The sequence below is a fragment of the Coenobita brevimanus genome, chromosome 23 (assembly GCF_032717465.1).
Source record: "Coenobita brevimanus isolate Jiangsu-jjx chromosome 23, ASM3271746v2, whole genome shotgun sequence".
In the NCBI taxonomy this organism is placed as follows: domain Eukaryota; kingdom Metazoa; phylum Arthropoda; class Malacostraca; order Decapoda; family Coenobitidae; genus Coenobita; species Coenobita brevimanus.
Window position 1 is genome coordinate 67,503,644 of NC_136976.1, and position 20,388 is coordinate 67,524,031.

The window sequence follows — 20,388 nt, forward strand, 5'->3', positions numbered from 1 at the left end:
ACATACAACTTCTTTATCTTCTCTAAAGACCTAACGATGAATAATTATGTCTATGCAACCTGTTCCCTTCCTAACCTCCCTGTTCCGACAAATGCCCGTATGCTTTTGCTAAAGGGCATGTTTATAACCACAGACTGTATACAACTGTATTTGCTGAAGAACGTGTGTGGTAAGACCCATCTCCTTTTGTATATATACTTTGTATACCTTTAGAACAATAAATATTTTAATCACCAAAACACAAAATATAATAGTCTGTGCCGATACAAATCCCAGGCCCAGAGAGTCGGCGTCAGTCGGTAGAGAAGAGTTTCCTTGATCTCGATTCTTGGGGACTGGAGTGAAATATTGTACATCCATTCGAAGACTAAGGAGAGGATTCAGACTCATATTCAGGTACCTTTTTTTAATGGGTAAATTTGCAGGTGTCTTAACACGATTTCGTCGTTCTTTTCTACAGCCATAAAATCAACTGAATGGTAAAACCATTGGAAACCCCCCAGTCTCAGTAGTGTTATTGGCAGCGAGTTTAGTTTTTCCGACGGGGTAGTGGGTAATACTTGTGCCCCTTATTAAAGAGAGAGTAATGTGGAATTAGCACTAGGTCATAATATGGCTATATGACACTATAGTTGTGGGAACATAAAGGCAGGAAGAAACACACAAAACCAAGAAGAGGATTACCGTATGCGTAGTTGTGGCCCAGTTATTTGATTGACAAGCAGTTGAAGGCACATGCATATTAGGTTTAGTGAGGTTAGGTTGGTATTTTTTTTTTTTTTTTTTTACATTAGTACATTACACAGGTCAACACAGTTTTTATTGATGATATTAGTGCGATAGGGTAACTTTGGGGTGCTGATTCTGAATATGGCTTTGGTTTTGCCAGGTTGGCCCTGATTGCAGTAATGGATGCCACCATAATTAAGAATTCAGCTAGCTTCACCTTCGGAGCCCCTGCCATTGTTACATACAGTATATACATATGTTGCAAAATTGATTTTTAGGTATTTGGTTGACTAACTGATTTCAGATTTACTGCAGGAATTAAGATTATGTTCATTTTTATTACAGAATTTCAGGACCTTACTGAAAAACATGAAAAATGAAAAAAATGGTCTGGCATAAGTTAGTCTATCCACAAATCACATGGAAATTGTTTCAAACCATACAAAAGTAAATGTATGAAATATCTAGTGGCGCTGTATTGAGTACAGTAACATAAACAAAGTGAGCTGATTTGCGTGATCACAATGCATAGAAAAAGGCTGTATGATTTTCTTTTAATTCAGCCATCAGGACAATCATATTGGAGGCTCCAACAGTAATCTGCCATCATGTGTCTGCCCCATTTGCCATGATACCTTTCCTCCATCACCTTTATATCCCGATGGGACCTGTCCTTATGTTCCTTACTAAAATCACCTTCTTTGGAAATCTGTCCAAGTGGCTGTGAAGAAAGTGTGCCATTATGCTCATATTAGCACCCAAGTTTTTAAAGTCATCGAGCGTCTTTTGCACCAGTCTGCTTTGTGGTTGCCCAAGAAGTTCTTCACAACTGAGACATACTGCACCAGGCAGAAGCTTCAGCATCTTTCATAAATTTTTTGAAATTAGAAACTTTGATGGGTTTATGAACCTGAGGACTATCAAAGATTCCTGCTTTAGTTTTTCAACGTTCAGTCCAAGGAACGATCTACAAATGTATCGGTACTTTATTTGAAGCAGTTGCCATCTTTGTCCAAGGCCTTAACAAGTTGCTTCATCAGTCCAAATTTGCTATGGACTGGTGAGAGTACGATTTTTTCTCTGTTGGCCAATGGGTTGTTAATGATGGTAGCTGCACCTACGGTCATGTTTTCCCATGAAGGCCATGTCACTTTTTTCCAGTGATCTTGCTTTGCTCTAGTATCCCTCAAGCAGGTGAAACAAGGGTACTTTGTGTATTCACTTTACTGCCCAAGCAAGAAGTTCACCATCTTTATGTAAGCACAAATAGACCCCAGGTACTCATGATAGCAGAGCTTCTGCAAGACCGTTTTGGTTCATATTCTTTTTTAAGCATTTCTGAGTGAGCAATTGGAAGTGATGCATAGCGGCTAGCTACCATTGTGTAGTAAAACACATTTCAAGCTTCTAGTAGAGCTGTCTATAAAAAGTTGCCAATCTTCTGGTCGATATTCCGGTGTTCCCATTTTGGAGAAGAAGTCTAGGGATGTCATTGCAGTACAGAATACAAGTTCTTCATCTTGGTTGAAGTAAAGAAGACGTGCCTCCTCTCGTGTCCAGTAAGCTGGTATTTTAGTTTCTGGCTTTAGATAAGTCTTCAAGCCTGGATACTAAAAGTTCAGATGCTTGCCTTGACAGACAAGTCTCGTATCAGATCATTGAGCTCTTCTTGAGAGACCTACTTAGGTGTTAAGAAGCTTCCTTCATACTCACTTCCACTGCTACCACCTGTGCTATGCTCCAAGTCCCATATTTCTTCAAAATCTGACAATGGAAGGTCAGGCAGTGAGGTAAATGAAGGTATGGGAAGGTCTTTGCTGTGTGGCATAGGTTGCCTTGCTGATTCCAAATCAGGTCACTAACACTTATTGGGGTAAAATCATAATTTGAAGGATACCTATCCATTAGGCTATCTCAAAAACTTGAGCCAATTCGGCAAGACAAATGTCATTTTTTTTTTTTTTTTTTTTAATGCAAGAAAGAAGGAACCAAAGGCCAGGAGATGCAAAGCCATTCCCCCCAAGAAAATAAAATACAAAAGAGAGCCAAATTCAATATCTGTTCATTTTGGATTCAGCACCTCCGAAATACCCTAAATTCATTCAAACATCCTGGTAACTAAGTAAGTTTTTATTTTTTGTTGTTGGCCTGTCATAAATGCCAATACAAAAAATAGGTTTATATTCATTATACAGTAATACATAAGACTTAAAATAATTTTACACTAATCCCTCGATTACCTGACGTAATAGAGCCAAAGGAATGTCCGGGTAGTGGCTTTATCTGGTTAGTGGACCTATCCCCCTGGCCCCCATTTGTACATAACCTAACTTTGAAAGCCAGTGTAAAAAGTCACTGTACATCATACAACACTTGTTCCTGCTGTTTAACACTACTCTACCTGGTCAAGCAGACCTAAAAATGCAGTGGGCACACAAAACATAATGGTTAAATGGAATAAAATCATGGTACAGTACAGTAAGCTAGAATAAAATCAGTCAACACTCATGATTCGAACATCCTGCATCAGTCTTACCCAGCCTCTCCTGCTTCTAAAGAGTCAGCACTACCCTATTCCTTTTCCCTGGTAAAGGGACCATTATCACACACCCAAGGAAGAGGCATGCAAGGAATAGCAAAGCCAGAAGCAGGTAGGGAACAACCACAAAAACCACCACATTTGCTGCTATAACAACTGTCTACATTGCCATGTGGGAGCTGAGACTGAGTGAGGGGGGTATCTGGCAAATGTAGGGTAAACTAACTAGCCAGACACTGCAGCACCACCAGGCTGTTCCCACTCGTCTGTGCGGAAATTTTTTGCGTGACCATACTTTCCAAACGGACACAAGCATTTTGATTGGATAGTGGGAAAAAATGACTGAAAAAGGGTTTGGAACAGCCAGATCACAGCATCTGGGTAATGGATTGTCCAGGTAGTGGTTGTCCAGATAATTGAGAGATTACTTTTGTTAATACCATATATATATTTATTTTTGTGCCAGTTTTGCATCAGATTCTCCCAGTTTCTCTATATTGTAAGATCCCCTTTTACCCCCCGCCAGCTCATCACCTCATATGAGGCAATATGCAGGCCACCCCTGTCCGCGCTGATTGTCTCATATGAGGCGATGGATCCCCACACCATTATTTCAAGCACGAGGAAGCGTCAGTATTTTCCATGGGTACATTGACTCTTTCTCAATGCCATCAGAGCAGTTACCAAACCCTGCCACACCGCAGTTGCCAAATACCGCATATTTAGCAATGCGGTTCTCATTTGTAGCCCAGCAGTGGCAGATTCACGTCTGTCTACCTCCCATGGTGCTGGCGACTTATTGCCGCCCTCACACCTACCCAAGAGGTGTAAATTAAAAAAAGACACTGGTGATGAAGAATTTGAGCTCAGAAACACTTGATCTGATGAAAAAAGTCAACTAAATATTAAAGAAGTCCTAAAACAATGACTCAGGGAAGGTAATTAATTATGTTGCTTATTATTTCCTAATTTAAAAAAAAAAATAATGTTCCACAGTAATGTCTTCAAGTGGTTTTCCAATCAGCAGATACCAGTATGCACTTCAGTTGTTTTTCCTTTATTTACTGTTCACTTGATCCTGTACTTGGGATCTTGGACAAACTGCAGAGTTCCCATTAACAAATGATGAAAATATTATGATAGATATTATCTTTCGTAATTGTAAATTCATTTATGACACCCAAATTCTTTGAAAATAACATGTTACTTAAGAGTACAAAACGTTGTTGATATAGGTGTTGGTGTCCAATAAAGGGCAGTGGGTCGATTTGGATTGACCAAATCGTTCAGGTTAGTTAGGTTAAATTAAGTTAGGTTTTGAGTTAGGTTATGTCATATTAAGTACGGTAGATTATGAGGGACAAACAGTTAGTGACAGACTGACTTTGGAGCTGAATCAACCCAAAAGTCTGATATGGCAAGTGGCCACTTGCCACGGTTTGGGTGTAAAACTAGTGGTTTTATAGTTGGTATCCCCAGATTATGAAGTTCTGCAACTTTTTAAAACTATCCCAATGATAATTATGTTATAGTTTATCAAGAAAAAAACACAATTGTAAATTTTATATATATGCATGGGAGCTCCCCTGCAGTTTCACTGAGATCTCCATCCTTGGATAGTTCATTTGGTTTGGTTTGTGTGATTCCCAGTAATACTACATTTTGTGATGCCATGGTTAGGATTAAGGGATGCCAAACTGAGTGCTGAAGAAATCCAAGGTTACGGCTTAAGAATGTCTATCTATCTGTCTATAGTCAGACACCAGTAACGTGAAAGGGGTGGCCCATGTCTTTGAGTCTGTCTTTCAGTTAGATGTTTTACGGGGAGGAGCACTAACCTTCCGTCAACCCACTCATTGACGCATGGGGAACAAGTATGGGTTGGTTATATGGTTACCACCCAGCATTGTAAATAGTTTCCTGGTTTACAGGAAACCATTAGGTTTTTCACTCACTGTAAAGCTAGCAGAAACAGATGAAAGACTAATGAGAACTGACAGGAAAGATGGGAGAAATAGGAAGAAAGGACAGCAGACACAGAAAAAGAGTGATAAAGGTGAAGGCAGTTTTAGGCAGCACTATATCATGAGAGTGGATGATGGTCCCCACCACCAACCACCCTGAAGAAAGTCATAGAGGAAAAAAATTAAACATGGCACTGGGTAGCATGCTCTTTACGGATACACATACTCACTATGATTTTTAACATTTTTGGTAGGATTACGTCTAGTATTAGTACAGTATACTGTATATAATCCTGTAAAAGGTGGCCACCTGTCTTTGTCTTTGAGTTACCCTCCACCAACTCACTTGTTGACAAGTAGGGAACACATATGGATTGGTTGTATGGTTACCACCTAGTGTAAATAGTTTCCTGGCATACAGGAAACTATTAGGTTTGTCATTCAGTGTAAAGCCACCAGAAAAGGAAAGTCTAACTATCTATATAGCCAGACACCATAATCCTGTAAGAGGTGGCTGTGTGATATTGAGTTGTTTTATGGGGAGGGGCACTAACCCTCTGCCATCCCACATGCTGATACATAGGGAATACATATGGTTTGGTTATATGGTTGCCTGAAAAGGAAAAAAGAGTAATAAAAAGTGACAAGAAAGATGGGAGAAATAGGAAGAGAGGAGGACAGACATAGAAAAAGAATGATAATGGTGAAGGAAGAAGTTGGCAGCACTCCATCAAGTGAGTGGATGATGGTTGCCACCTCATATCACCTAAAACATATATACTGTACTGTATATATATATATATATATATATATATATATATATATATATATATATATAATATATTTGTATATTATATATATATGGTGACATGTAGAGGTGTATGATAAGTAGGAGGACTACTGGGCCTTGGGAGCAGGCTGTGAAGCCTATGCCCAGAATCGAGCACATAAAAAATATAAGTAATCCCTCTAATATCTGAACGCCCAATATCCGAACATCCCCACTAACCGGACATAATCCTCCTGGGATCCAATATTCCCAAAATGGGCCAAAAACCGCAAAAAAAAAAAAAAAAAAAAATCAGACTTTTTTCCCTCCCATAATTTGAAATTCCCGCCTGGTGCCGAACAGCTGTTACACCATGGTCCCTTCACCCCTTCCTTCCTCCCCCTCCCCCCTCCCCTGTCAGGGTTGCCATTTGGTATTTTTCATTACCAAGTGTGGGCCAATTTGGCAATGAAAAATTCGTTTGGTAATGAATCAGAATAATGCATTACCAAATGAATTTTTCACATGTATGAGGATACACAGGATGGAGATGGTGGATTGTTTGCTCTCTCTGATTAATCCGCTACCCTACATAGTGTGAAAATAATCAACATGTTGCATATATAATTAGTGAAGAATATATGCTAGCTTTACGAATTTGGTAATGAAAAGTTATATTTGACAATGAAAGTTGAGGAGATTGGTAATGTGGCTGTTGCGATCTGGCAACTCTGTTACCCCACCATCATCAACAGTCACAGCTTAACTCCGATGGAGAGCAGATACTCATAACAGTGCAAACCACAGGTGCTTGTTTTTTGTGAATAAACAGTGAATAAACTGCAATACCTTGCCACTAGAACACACAGGAATTTACAGTGTTGTGCAGTGTTAAGAAATTAGAATTTAGAGTGCAGAGGATTAACTGTGGACTGCAAACTGGCGGTTCAAACCAGTCCAGGAGCAAGGTGACATGTAGAGAGGTGTATGGTATGTAGGAGGACTACTGGGCCTTGAGAGCAGGCTGCGAAGCCTATGCCCAGAAGTCGGACACATAAAAAAAAAAAAAAAAAAAAAAAGTACCCAGAATGTTTAATATTGTATAAACTCACCTCTAAAACCTCATTTTATGGTTCTTTTGCATTTATTTCAGTCTTTTATGTACCTTATTGGTGTGATTTGGGTCTTAAATAAGTGCAATGCATGTCCAGAGGGAGTTGTATAGGTGTTTTTCAGAGTTAGGGTCCATAAGTACAAGTCCATAAGCTGGGGCCCAATATCCGGACAGGACCACTATCCGGACCTGACTATGGCTCTATTACGTCGGATATTGGAGGGATTACAGTAAACCCTCACTTTATCGCGGGGTTATGTTCCAAAGGCACCCGCGATAAGCAAAAATCCGCGATGTATCGACGCTACCCCTAAAATGGCTATTTATTGTCTACTAATAAGAAAAACCAGTACAGGCACTCACTGATGATGAATGAGACAAATTGAAGATGATGATGATCATGAAGTTCAGTACAAGGTGTATATTAGTTGTGCAGCTCTTGAGAGGGCGCCTATGACGACATTTCTACCGGTGGTGAGCGAAACGTAAGTGCGGGAGGTCGGTCTACCACGCACCACACAGTTAGTTTGAATCCGATGGTCGAACCATGCGTGACTCGCAAATCATTATTTGTGGCTTATTTTTCTGCCTTCGAGTGATTGCTTGCCTTGTCTGTCAACATAGGGCCTAAGCATAGTGCTAGTGATGCATGTGGTAACACACCAAAACGGACTATTAAAGTGATGTTGCTGACAGAGAAAGTTAAAGTGTTGGTCAAACTTAAGGGAGGAATGTCGGCGACAATTCTCCGTCAGGACAATTCTCCGTCATTTATTTACATACCAGTTTATTCAGCAAGTACAGTACACTAGTTTTTTACTTATATGAGTTATAAAATCCCCTTGAAAATTAGTTATTAAAGTATTAATCAATAATAAGTATATTTATAGAATGACAGGGAATCATCCATGTTTTGATGGTGAATTGACTTGATGGTGAATTGTCTCTGAACCGTGTGTTTGGGGTGAGTCAACTGTTCTTACAATAAAGAAGACAGAACGTAGCATACGGGACTAAACGGGAGTCAGTATGGGCTACTGCACTAGACTGTGATGGAGTGTCTCCACCTATGCCTGTGAAATGGCTCAGAACCGTATGTTTGGGGTGATTGAGTCAACTGTTTGGACAATAAAGAAGGCAGAATGTAGCATATGGAAGGCAGTGAGAGTTTGTGCAGCAGACTGCTGAAGTGTCTCCACCTACGCCTGTGCTTGTCAGGTAAACTGGGAGGTGCGGTATGGTGGTGTGGTGCGGTCCTGCTCCTTTCTTTGAGGAGGGCGCATCGGCAGCAGCCAATCAGCGGCGAGTAAAAATGTAAAGCGTGTTTGGATTGGCTACTGGTAAGGCTCCAGCCAATTGTGTGCCACCTACCAATGAGTCTGGGTATTTCCTCACCCCACGCCACGATTTCGCTTGTATTTTATCAAATATATTAGCCGATTTTTAATTATTATTTTAATACAGCTATTAATATTTTAGAATAAATAAAGATGTAAAATACTATAAACATATCCATTTCAGAATACAGTACTGAAAATAAAGATGTAAAATATGTACTGTACCCTAAAAATAGCCGTAGTAGGCTTTGTGGAAACCGCGATGAGGCGGGGTTTCCCGCAATGTAAAAATAGTTAGGTTCCAATGAAAATTCCGCGATAAAGTGAACCGGCAATATCTGAACCGCATTATAGCGGGGGTTTACTGTACTGTATATATATACTGTATATGTCTGTTGTAACGGAGTAATTGGGGCCCGAGCCATTCCAAAAAAGCGAAATTCTGATAAGAGCAACATCTGGACTTCCCCCTGCTAACCCGGACTTTTTCTGATATATCAGACATTAGTCCAGGTCGCACCAACAGTTTTTAAACAGTTTTCATTACCACTGCAGTACTGTACTGTATTATACCTTCACTACAATAATCAAATGGTATAATATACTAATACTGTACTGTACACTAATAGACATGTCTTTAATTTACCTTATTGTGGTGAACATGGTTGAAGTGGTCAGGCAGTCTGAACTGCTTCTGGCTTTATCAGACATTTTCCAACATATAGGAATTTAGTCTGGTAGCTCCTCGCTTCCGATAGAAGCGAATTCCGGTCTATTGAAGTCCGTTATATCAAGGTTTTACTGTATATATACCGTATATATATATAGCCAGATGCCTCAATCCCGTACTGGGTGGCCACAAACAAATCTCCTCCACGTCGCCCTGTCCCCCGCCATTTCACTCTCCCGCTCCCAACTCACAGCCCCCTCTCTCATGCACCTCTCCACTCCATCCCTCTGTCTCATCCTTGGCCTCCCCCTCCCTCTCCCACCCTCCACTTCCTCACATACAATCTCCTCGTCAGTCACTCATCCTCCACCCTCTCCACATGGCCAGACCACCTCAGTGTGTTCCTCCTAATGCTTCCTATCACATCCACATCCACAGCACAACGCTCCTTTATATCCTCATTTGTCAGCCTGTCTGTTGATGCAACTCCACAGGCTTCTCTTAAATAACTCATTTCCACTGCTCTCACTCTTTGACTTGTGTCCTTCCAACAACGTCCAAGCTTCACTTCCATATGTTATGAGTGTGTATATATATATATATATATATATATATATATATATATATGCATATACCCGGTATATATCCATCCATCCATCATCCAATCCTACGTTGTCCCATGAGAAGCGTAGGAGCCAGGGGCTAAGCAAATTGGTTCTGACATTTAAGATGAGAGTGACCAGCCTCACTCATCCCTGAGTAGCATTACGTGCGCAATAAACCCCAACCATCCCTTGGATATAAACCTTCACCGGCTCAATGTGATTGGAGCATCTAAATTACCCTCTAAACCACCAGGTGCCATAATTTGGTTATATGGTTACCACCCAGCATAGTAAATGGTTTCCTTGTGTACAGGAAACCATTTGGCTTGTCACTCAATGTAGAGTCACCCACAGGCAGAAGGATGAGGAAAGGATGAAGGAAAGAAAGAAGAGGATGGAAGGAAAGAAGGATGGACATGAGGAAAGGGCAGACACCTGAGAGCAGCAGTACATCGAGTGAGTGGATGGTGAGAGCTCCTAACTACCAGACTATATATACCCGGTATATCTATATCTATCTATCTACCTATATATATATATATATATATATATATATATGGGGCCTCTCTGGTATAGTGGTAAAGTGTGCGTTTTCGTACACTCAAGAATGAGGGTTCGCTCCCCGCCAGGGTAATAAACCTTGGGAGCGTTCTTCTGGCCACATACTGCTTGGCGGACACAAGGGGTGCTGTGGTTGAACCAGTGTTGCATACTGTAAAGTATGCTTGCACCCAGTTGGCATGCGCGGGCCGATTACACTTGTTTCACAGACTACACACACATCCAAAGCCACTCCAACACTACAGTTACACTTACAAGCACTTCTTACCCTACATACAATCTCTTCCAGACTGCCTAAGGCACTTGGTAGAAATACATTGGCTGTATCGTCCCCACTTCGGTCGGGATAGGCTGGTCCTGCAGTGGACACTCAAATGGCTGATGAGGTGAGATGAGATATGTATATACTGTATATATATATATATATATATATATATATATATATATGTATGAGGTGCTACCCAAAAGTTCCTGTAATTTGAATATTGTAGGAAAATAAGTTATCCTACCTCTTAGTTCTCACTGTTGCCTTTGAAGTAGTCCCCTTGGGCATGTAGGCTATACAGTGGCCCCAACATTTTCCCCCTGAGGCCATGCATCCCTGGAAGGGTTCAGGCATGATGGTCTTGAGCACCTCCAGTGATTCTGTCTGGATCTCCTCAAGTGAGTCAAACTTACGCCCTTTCAGTCGTAATTTCAGCTTGGGAAACAGAAAAAAGTCGCAGGGGTCAATGTCAGATGAATAGGGTGGGTGGGGAATGACTACCCTGTTAGTGGAAACCAGAAACTGCTGGACAACAATTGATGTGTGGGCGGGGGCATTGTCATGCTGCAGGACCTAGTCCTTGTTCTTCCACTGTTCTGGATGTTTGCGGTGGATGTTCTCCTTTAGATGCTGCAAAACTTCACAGTAAAACTTTCCACTGACAAATTGACCGGGTGGGATGAATTCCTTGGGAACAATCCCTTGGATATCGGAGAAACAATCAACATCGACTTGACATTGTTGCGAACCTGACACGCTTTTTTTGGCCTCGGTGAATTGAGAGACTTCCATTGCGATGACTGCTGCTTTGTCTCCGGGTTATAACCATAAACCCACGATTCATCACCAGTTATGACCTTGAAGATGAAGGTGGCGTCATCTCTGACCTGATTTTTGAGCTCCCTGCAAATTGCAACGTGATGTGCCTTCTGCTCCTCACTCAGCAGTCTTGGCACGTATTTTGTAACTATGCGTCTCATGCCCAACACATCTGACAAAATGCGTTGGACGGCTTCCGTACGACAAACATCATGGGTAGTTCGTCTACGATCTGCAAGGGTAGCTTGATGAACATTTCCGACATTTTATGGTGTTGTTGCCATTGGTGGTCATCCAGAATGGTCAGTTGTCTTCGACGGACGTTCGTTTATTGGTAGGAGTCAGCAGCACCCCTTGTGTGTCAGTGTGGCCCTGGCTGTGTCTGTGAGCGGACGTGTTGTTGAGCTACATTTACTATTGTAGCGTGGTGTGTAGGTGGTTTGATGGTTTTGCAGTGGCGCACCTCATGGAACAAAGATCCTGCATCAAGTTCTGCTTCAGGATCAACAAGATAGCAGCAGAAACTCACTGGTTGCTTCAGCAAGCCATTGATGACAATGCCCAGTCCCAAAGCAGAACATTTTTCTGGTAGGACGAACGTCCGTCGAAGACTATGACTATTCTGGACGACCATCAATGGCAGCACACCAGAAAACGTCAGAAATGTTCGTCGGGCTATCCTTGCAGATCACAGATGAACTATCCATGATCTTTGTCATATCGTTAGACTGTTGTACGGGAGCATGCAACGCATCTTGTCGGATGTGTTGGGCATGAGACACATCGCTGCAAAATATGTGCTAAGACTGCTGAGTGACAAGTAGAAGGCACATCGCATTGCAGGTTGCAGGGAGCTCAAGAATCAGGTCAGAGATGACGCTGCCTTCATTTTCAAGGGCATAACTGGTGATGAATCATGGGTTTATGGTTATGACCTAGAGACAAAGCAGCAGTCATCACAATGGAAGTCTTCCAATTCACCGAGGCCGAAAAAAGCGCATCAAGTTCGCAGCATTGTCCAGTTGATGTTGATCATTTTCTTCGATATCCAAGGGACTGTTCCCAAGGAATTCGTCCCACCTGGCCAATTTGTCAGCAGAAAATTTTACTGTGAAGTTTTGCATAGTCTGAGGGAGAACATCCACCGCAAACGTCCAGAACAGTGGAAGAACAAGGACTGGGTCCTGCATCATGACAATGCCCTCACCCACACATCAGTTGTTGTTCAGCAGTTCCTGGCTTCCACTAGCAGGGTAGTCATTCCCCACTCAAACTGTTTGCCTGATCTTGACCCCCGTGACTTTTTCCTGTTTCCAAGCTGAAATTACGACTGAAAGGGCTTTGATTTGACATAATTGAGGAGATCCAGACAGAATCACAGGAGGTGCTCAAGACCATCATGCCTGAAGCCTTCCAGGGATGCATGGCCTCGTCGAGAAAACACTGGGACCATTGTATACATGCCTACTTCGAAGGCAACAGTGAGAACTAGGAGGTAAGGTAACTTATTTTCCTTCAATATTCAAATTCCCAGAACTTTTGAGTAGCACCTCGTATATACTTAAGCTGCTTCCACCCAAAAGGGGGTAGCTGAGACAGGACCACACACTCCCAGTTTGCTCATCCACACACACACACACACACACACACACACACACACACACACACACACACACACACACACACACACACACACACACACACTCTGACTCAGTGGTAGCACTTACGCCTAGCATCTGCTAAGATGAGGGTTCGCGTCTTGTTCGGGATGCGAAAAGTTTCACTGACGAAGCGGGTGGTTACTTCCCCCCTTGAGCAAGGGGATGGGTGTGTGCATGTGTGAATGTCAAGGCTTTGCCCTTGGAGTGGACTATATGAGCTCTCGGATCTCTTCTGGGAGGGTAAAAAGCTGACGATCACAACCATCACGTGATCTTGACCAACCCGGTGAATTACACACACACACACACACACACACACACACACACACACACACACACACACTTAATACGTGTATCTTAGTCCCAAGGGGAGAAGGGACAGATCCTCACTGCACCACACTGCATGAGGGTCAACTGCAAAGTGCAATCAGCGATATCTGCAGCAATGCCTGACAGCAGAGCTGTTTACCCCTGTCACATCATGATGGACCCATCCTCTTACTCCCACTTGACCTGATCAGCAGATTAGACCAAATGTGGGAGAATTTCCCCTGTGGGCCACGTCACCATTTATTCATTCACAATTTCTATCCAGTCATCCCTGTCACATGCAGCCACTCTTCCTTGCTCTACAGACATCCCTCTCGCATCTAACACTCTCTTCACACTGTCCATTTAACCTATCCGTGGTCTTCCTCTCAGCCTTACACCTTTCACATCTGATCCAGTTATCTTTTTCACCAAATGCTCTTCATCCATACCTTCCATATGCCCAAGCCATCGCAACACTCTGTGTTCAACTCGTTCAGCCATCTCTGCATAACTCCAGTGCTTTGCACTTAATCATTTCTCACTCGATCCATACACGTCACTCCACTTATACTCCTCAGACACCTCATCTCCATTACATTCAAATTCTTCCTCTCTGCTACACCTATATTCCATATTTCAGCCCCATATAATGCACTTGGTACCACCACACCCTCATACAGCCTTCTCTTTACATCCATTGTAAGCGAATGACATCTAAACACTTTTTTCATTCTTTCCAGCACCTTTCCTACTTCATTCATTCTAAACTTCACCTGTGCATCTATTCTTCCATCCACAGCAACGTGTGACCCTAAATACTTAAAACATCTGCCTTCTCAAACAATTCATCATTCAGAACTACAGTACCAGTACATTCATCCCCCTACCATCTACCATCCTTGTACACTTTACTCTTATTCTCACTTATTCTGATTTTCCTCCCAGCACACACGCTTCCAGACTCCTCTACCAACAGTCTCAATCTCGCCTACGAATCAGCCACTAGTGCAGTATCATCCGCAAACAGCAGCTGATTCAGATTCCTCCTTACCATCAGCATTCACCAGACTCAGACTTCCATCTAACACTCTCGTATTCACTTTCCATACTACACCATCCATATAAATATTAAACAACCAAGGTGACATCACACATCCCTGCTGCAGCCCCACTCTCACGAGAAACCAGTTACTTACAGTGTTTCCCACTCTTACACAAGCTCTACTGTTTACATAAAAACTTTTCATTCCTTTTAACAACTTACAGTCTAGTCCATACAGTCTCAAAACAGTCCACAAAGCCTTCCTATCAATTCTGTGATAGGCTTTCTCAAAATTCATGAATGCTCAAAACACATCCTTAACTTTCGCTAAATACTTTTCACACACCTGTCTCACAGCAAACACCTGATCCACGCATCCCCTCCCTCTCCTAAAGTCACACTGCTCATCACCAATCACTCCCTCTGTACCCTTTCTGGCTCTCTTAATCAGCACTCAACCATACACCTTACGTACAATACTCAACAGACTTACACCCTTAAAACTAGTACATTCATACTTATTACCCTTACTTTGTACCACTCACAGAACACATTCAGCTATCTTGCTAACCACTCAACAGTAGTCGCTCCACCACCTTTCAGGCATTCCACTGGACACCCATCCATACATGTAGCTTTTTCTGCTTTCATCTCCTTTAGTGCCTTTACTGCTTCCTGCACCTCCTCCATCATGATCAAAGAATCATTCAACTCTCCCAACACATTTATTCCTTGCACCCCTCCATCTGCTACAATCTCAGCCTCCTTTTCCTCCTCTACATTTGACAGTCATTCAAAATCCTCTGTCCATCTCTTCCTCACTGCATCCATCTCAGTTAACATCCTTCCATCCTCTGTTTTTGCATGCTCCTCCCAGATTCTCTCTCTCACACCCTTTTCATCTCCTTCCAAAACTGTTTCTTATTTTGTTGAAAAGTCTCAGTCAACTGCCTACCCCACCTCACGTCTGCTGCCACTTTTGCATCACGCACAACCCTTTTCGCCCTATTAATCTTTTCTTTATACCTCTCTTATGACACCTCATCCTTCCTCTGCAGTCACACTCATGCACAGCCCTAAAGCCCTATTCATCTTTTCTTTATACCTCTCATATGACGCCTCATCCTTCCTCTGCAGTCACATTTCATATGATTGTTTCAGCTACAGCCATACTTACTGCCTCGCACCACCATTCACATCCCTTTCGCACACCACCACACACTCATCTCACACCACCATACACTCATCTCACACCACACACCTCTTCTGCATACCCCACCACAAACCTCTTAAACAACTGCCATTCCTCCTCCACACTGCCATTTTCCTGGTCTTTCACTGCATTCCACTCATCTTTCACCTTCTGATACTGTCATTTTCTCTCTTTTATCTAACTCACTCACCGTCAGAACCTCCCTGCCATCCAACTCTCCTTGCTCTCACCCACCTCATACCTACTATCAGCTTTCCCTCCACCGGGTAGTGGTCAGACATACCTCCACCCTTCCCTCTCAGAACTCTCACATCCAACTGTCTTTCTCTTACATTCCTGGACACAGCCACATGGTCCATCAGTGCTCTATCAACAACCCTTCCACCCTTCTGCCTCACCCATAAATACTTTTAAATATCTTTCTTCTCAAACAAGGTATTACCAATCACAGTCTCTCTCATTCAACACACCTCGTTGTCATTCTTTCCCCATTATCATTTCTTCTAGGCACACCATGCATACCAACTACACCTTCAACTGCAACATTTCCCACTCTAGCATTCAGATCTTCCATCATTACCACATTCACATATGCTCTGAAACTCTGTAGACACTCATCAACATCATTCCAGAAAGACTCCTCTTTTTCATCCCTTTCACTACCAGGCCCATATGCACTCACAAATACCCACAACTCACGTTCAAATTTCGCTTTCACCCACTTCAGTCTTAATGACTCTTCCTTCCATTCAGTCACATACTGCTGCACTTCCAGGCACACTAACAAGGCTACTCCTTCTCATGCTTTTCCTCTGTCAGAACCTGACATCCTTCGAGTCACACTTCCAAACTTAGAATCACCTTTCCCCGGTCATCTTTGTTTCAGTCAAAGCTAACACATCCAACTTTCTTCTCACAAACATTATCCCAATCTCTTCCCTTTTAGTCTCAATAGTATTGCATCCATGCACATTCGTAGACCCAATCTGTATTGGGATAGCTCAATTCCCTTTCCCTTTCTATGCCCTGTCTCATGTAGGAACTAAAAATACAGAGGAGGGGATCCCTAGTCCCCTCACCCCATCCCTTTTAGTTACCTTTTACGACAGGCAGGGAATATGGTGGCAGAATGTTTCCTAACACAACCTGGCCGCAGAGTGGTAGTACCACCCCATAGTGCGGCCAGACTGTGTACCCCTCTGCCAGAGGGGTGGTGTTAAATATATTATGGGATATTAACCTGTTTTCACCTTATTTTTTTTTTTTCCATCTTCAGCTTTATATAAATTAGGGTAGACCATTTGAACTAAAGGGGTTAGCTATAGCCAACATTAACTCCTTCAGTATGACAGGTCTTTTTTAAATTGAACAACATTGTTTACTGATAAGAGAAATAAGAAAATGCACCATCAGATTGAAGGCAGCAAGCAAAAACTAACTGGTGCTCTCATTTAGCAGACAATCTTTGAGTTCCACAGAAGTGGTGAGGGTATCTAAGATCAGGGAAATGGGTTAAAAAGGAGAGACTGAGAAGCATGACAATTAAAGAATAAAAGAAACTACAGATTCTGGAAATTCAAGCCAGCATTTGAAAAATCAAAACTTTAAATTCTGTACATGCAAAACTGAAAGTCAGATGAAAATGGGATATCTGAAAATACTATATTGTATTGCATATGCTGAATAGTCCATCTCACATCATCAGGTACCAAGTATTTTCAGCTTTACAGGAGATTAATACACAGCAGAAAGTGTAGAAAGAAATGCTACAAAAATCATGCTGTACCAGAAACAGAATGCTGTTGATATTAGTTCCCTTACATGTATAGTAACTGCTGTGATATGAATGATCTGTTAGACTTTCTCACGACTCATTCCCCAGAAACAGTTGTTTGGTCTGGCACTAATCTCTTTTCCTCAGTAAAGGCACTCTGCTGTTTTGTCAAAAATTGCTGAACTACAAAGTGAGTCACTGTCATCACCTACTGTAAGTAAAGTTTCTTCAATGATAGAATAGCTGGCTCCACCATGACAGGTTTGTGACTACAAGCTTGGGAGAAAAAAATATCGGATGGCATAGATTTGCCATTATTTATTGTAAAAAAAAAAAAAATGGTAGTGTTTAAATACCAGTCATCAGTTACTCACATGTTACTCCTTTTGAGCCAGGAGTGGATGAGGGTCCAGTGCAAGATTACTTTAGTCAAGGTGATGTAAATTATAGGAAACCACTTTATACATCCCACACAGCATGTACTTCTATAGGTAATAGTTGAATAAAATTGTTTGGTAGTACTGTGATGAAAGTGAAAAGAGACCACCATACTGAAGGGGTAATGATACTTTTGCCCCAACAGGAAGATGAAGCCAAGCATGGTGGCTGATGAGATGTTTCCAGAAGGTGCTGGGCCATACATGGACCTGGATGAGGCGGGGGGCTCAGGCGGTCTACTTATGGATCTCACAGCTAATGAGAAAGCTGTCCATGCTGACTTCCATAATGACTTTGATGACCTCTTTGATGATGAAGATCTCAGCTGAATGGATGTGGCTCGGTGGAGGAACTTTCTATTTCATACTGTAATGGCATTTGAGAGTTGCTTGATTTACTGCCCAGTGCCCTGTTAAGGTCAATAATTGTGGTTAATGAAAAAGCTTTTAAAAAATTCCAGATATTGGAATGGATTGTCATAAATACCTGTAGCAGTAAGAAACAAATTTTATTGGTGACAGAGTATAGTACTGTACATTGTAGATATTGGAATGGATTGTCATAAATACCTGTAGCAGTAAGAAACAAATTTTATTCTTGACGAAGAGTATGGTACTGTACATTGTAGATATTTGAATGGACTGTCATAAATAGTATTAAAAAAAATTTTATGACGAAAAGTGTAGTACATTGTACTCTGAATTTCACTGATATTTATTGACTGGAAAATATCCATTGATACCCAGTAGGGCAAAACATAGAACATAATTTATATCATGATGTTATACAATCTTTTATAAAATCAACCAGATCAGCTGTTATCTTCATCGGTTCATGAATCTGTAACCAGGTCAGGAACTGTACATGTACTGTAACTGCATTCTCTCCTTTCACTTTCTGCTTCATCTTTCATATTTGATTAACAAACAGTTTTTCATGTACTAGCAATTGTTCTTCATGTTTTCTTGTAATATATAAATGCATTGTCATCATATTCATAAACAATATCAGTTATCCAGATGTGTTTTCATCCATTGTTTATGTCTGTCTGTATTTATAAGTAGTGTTTATGATAAAAGTTTCAAGATAAAAGGGGCATATTATAATAAATAAAATAAGGAGAGAGGAAGGGCTTTGAACGACACTGAGAGAGAGCGAGCATGTTAATGGGTGTGGCCTCCAGTGGGCTGCCAGGGGTCTACAAGGTGTGAAATTATTCGCATTATTATTGTTCATTAATTTGTCTTTTTAGCCATTTTTTTTTTTTTTTTGGTGACAATCTTTATACATTTTATGTATCTGGGTGCTCTAACACCATGATGTTCACACGAGAGATCTAGTATTCAGTACAACAGTAAAGACTGCGCTGGTGGCACTGCATGAGGCTGGCTGACGTAAGTTAAATGAATAGGCCGATCCCTGAATGGGTTTTGCAAAAATGAAAAATACTTCACAAGATCTTAGCGCCCCAGAACAGGGTAGTGGGGATAGTAGTGAAACCAGCAAGTACTCGGAACTCGAATTCCCTTTTGCTCTAGATATCCTTCTTTTAAAATACCATAATTGGAATAATACCTTAGCAGGTATGTATTTTTGAGCATTATTGACAACAACATTAATAAGTTACATGAATATTTGGCTGGAAAATATAATTGTATATGTATATTTCTGAAATACTTTGGAAATATTTACTAAGTCGTAGTGAAGAACCACAACAAAGCCTGCCTTCGCCACAGCTGTATCCTCCTGTGATTTCCTCGCATTTTGAAGACGAAACGGACCCTGCAGTGCAAGACTGCAGTGGAACAAGATGACTTTGCAAGACATGATGGTTGTGCAGAGGTGAGGAGGTACATCACGGAAGTATGATTTTTGTGGGGATAACTGAAAACAAACCCTCAATATGTACTTAGATCCGTATAGCCTTTACTTTCATTAAGTGAAAAATTATTCCTTAACCCCTTAATACCTAATCACATTAATTTATGCAGTGAGAGTTTTATGCCAAATAGCCTAATCGCATCAACTGAGCGGGGCCTATAAAAAACTGCAGAGCCTTTCCTCCCCAAACCATACTCCACATAGTGGCACCTTTAATGTACAGTGGGAATTACCTAAGTCTGGAACTAACGAGTGGTACACTAGGACTGTACGGGAAAGACTATATACAGTAAACTGTGCCTATAACCCCTGTGTACTATTAGTGAATATTGTTGACTGATGGTGATTGCATTTGTATATATTGTGTGCAGTAAGTATTGTGTGCCAAAGCCTGACATTGTCCATATAACCTGTACTGGATATATTTGTTGTAGGCTATATCGTAAAGGAATCAAATTAAGGCAATATATGTGTAAGGGTGGTCTGCCGAGTTTTTGATGCCCTGTTCCTCTTGTGTGTTCTAGTTCCGGTCTCAAAAGAGGACCCCGCTCAGTAGCTCGTGTTCTTAGGACGAGAAGTCGACCAAAAAACACCTAGCATAACATTTTGGTTTTCATTTAATTATTTACATAGTCAGCATCATTAACACGGAAGAGGACACTGAGGTGTAATTTGCAGAATATATCGGAAGATTA

The 20,388-nt window shown here is 41.5% G+C and overlaps 1 protein-coding gene across 3 annotated transcripts; it reads left to right on the forward strand.

The window, feature by feature from the left end:
- Positions 1–266: 266 nt before the first annotated feature.
- Positions 267–18,822, forward strand: LOC145392881 (COP9 signalosome complex subunit 9). 3 transcript variants are annotated; one of them, XM_080267164.1, is made up of 2 exons: positions 267–396; positions 17,958–18,822. In XM_080267164.1, exon 2 carries the CDS (start codon positions 17,962–17,964, stop codon positions 18,139–18,141), a length of 180 nt encoding a protein of 59 aa, XP_080123290.1. In that variant the 5' UTR covers positions 267–396; positions 17,958–17,961; the 3' UTR covers positions 18,142–18,822. The 3 variants fall into 3 exon arrangements, with proteins under 3 accessions (XP_080123290.1, XP_080123291.1, XP_080123292.1); XM_080267165.1 differs by lacking the exon at positions 267–396 and adding an exon at positions 445–479; XM_080267166.1 differs by lacking the exon at positions 267–396 and adding an exon at positions 533–553.
- Positions 18,823–20,388: the final 1,566 nt, after the last annotated feature.

Coding starts and splice junctions, on each gene's coding strand:
- LOC145392881 (XM_080267164.1), top strand. CDS start 17,962: ATGAAGCCAAGCATGGTGGCTGATGAGATGTTTCCAGAAGGTGCTGGG.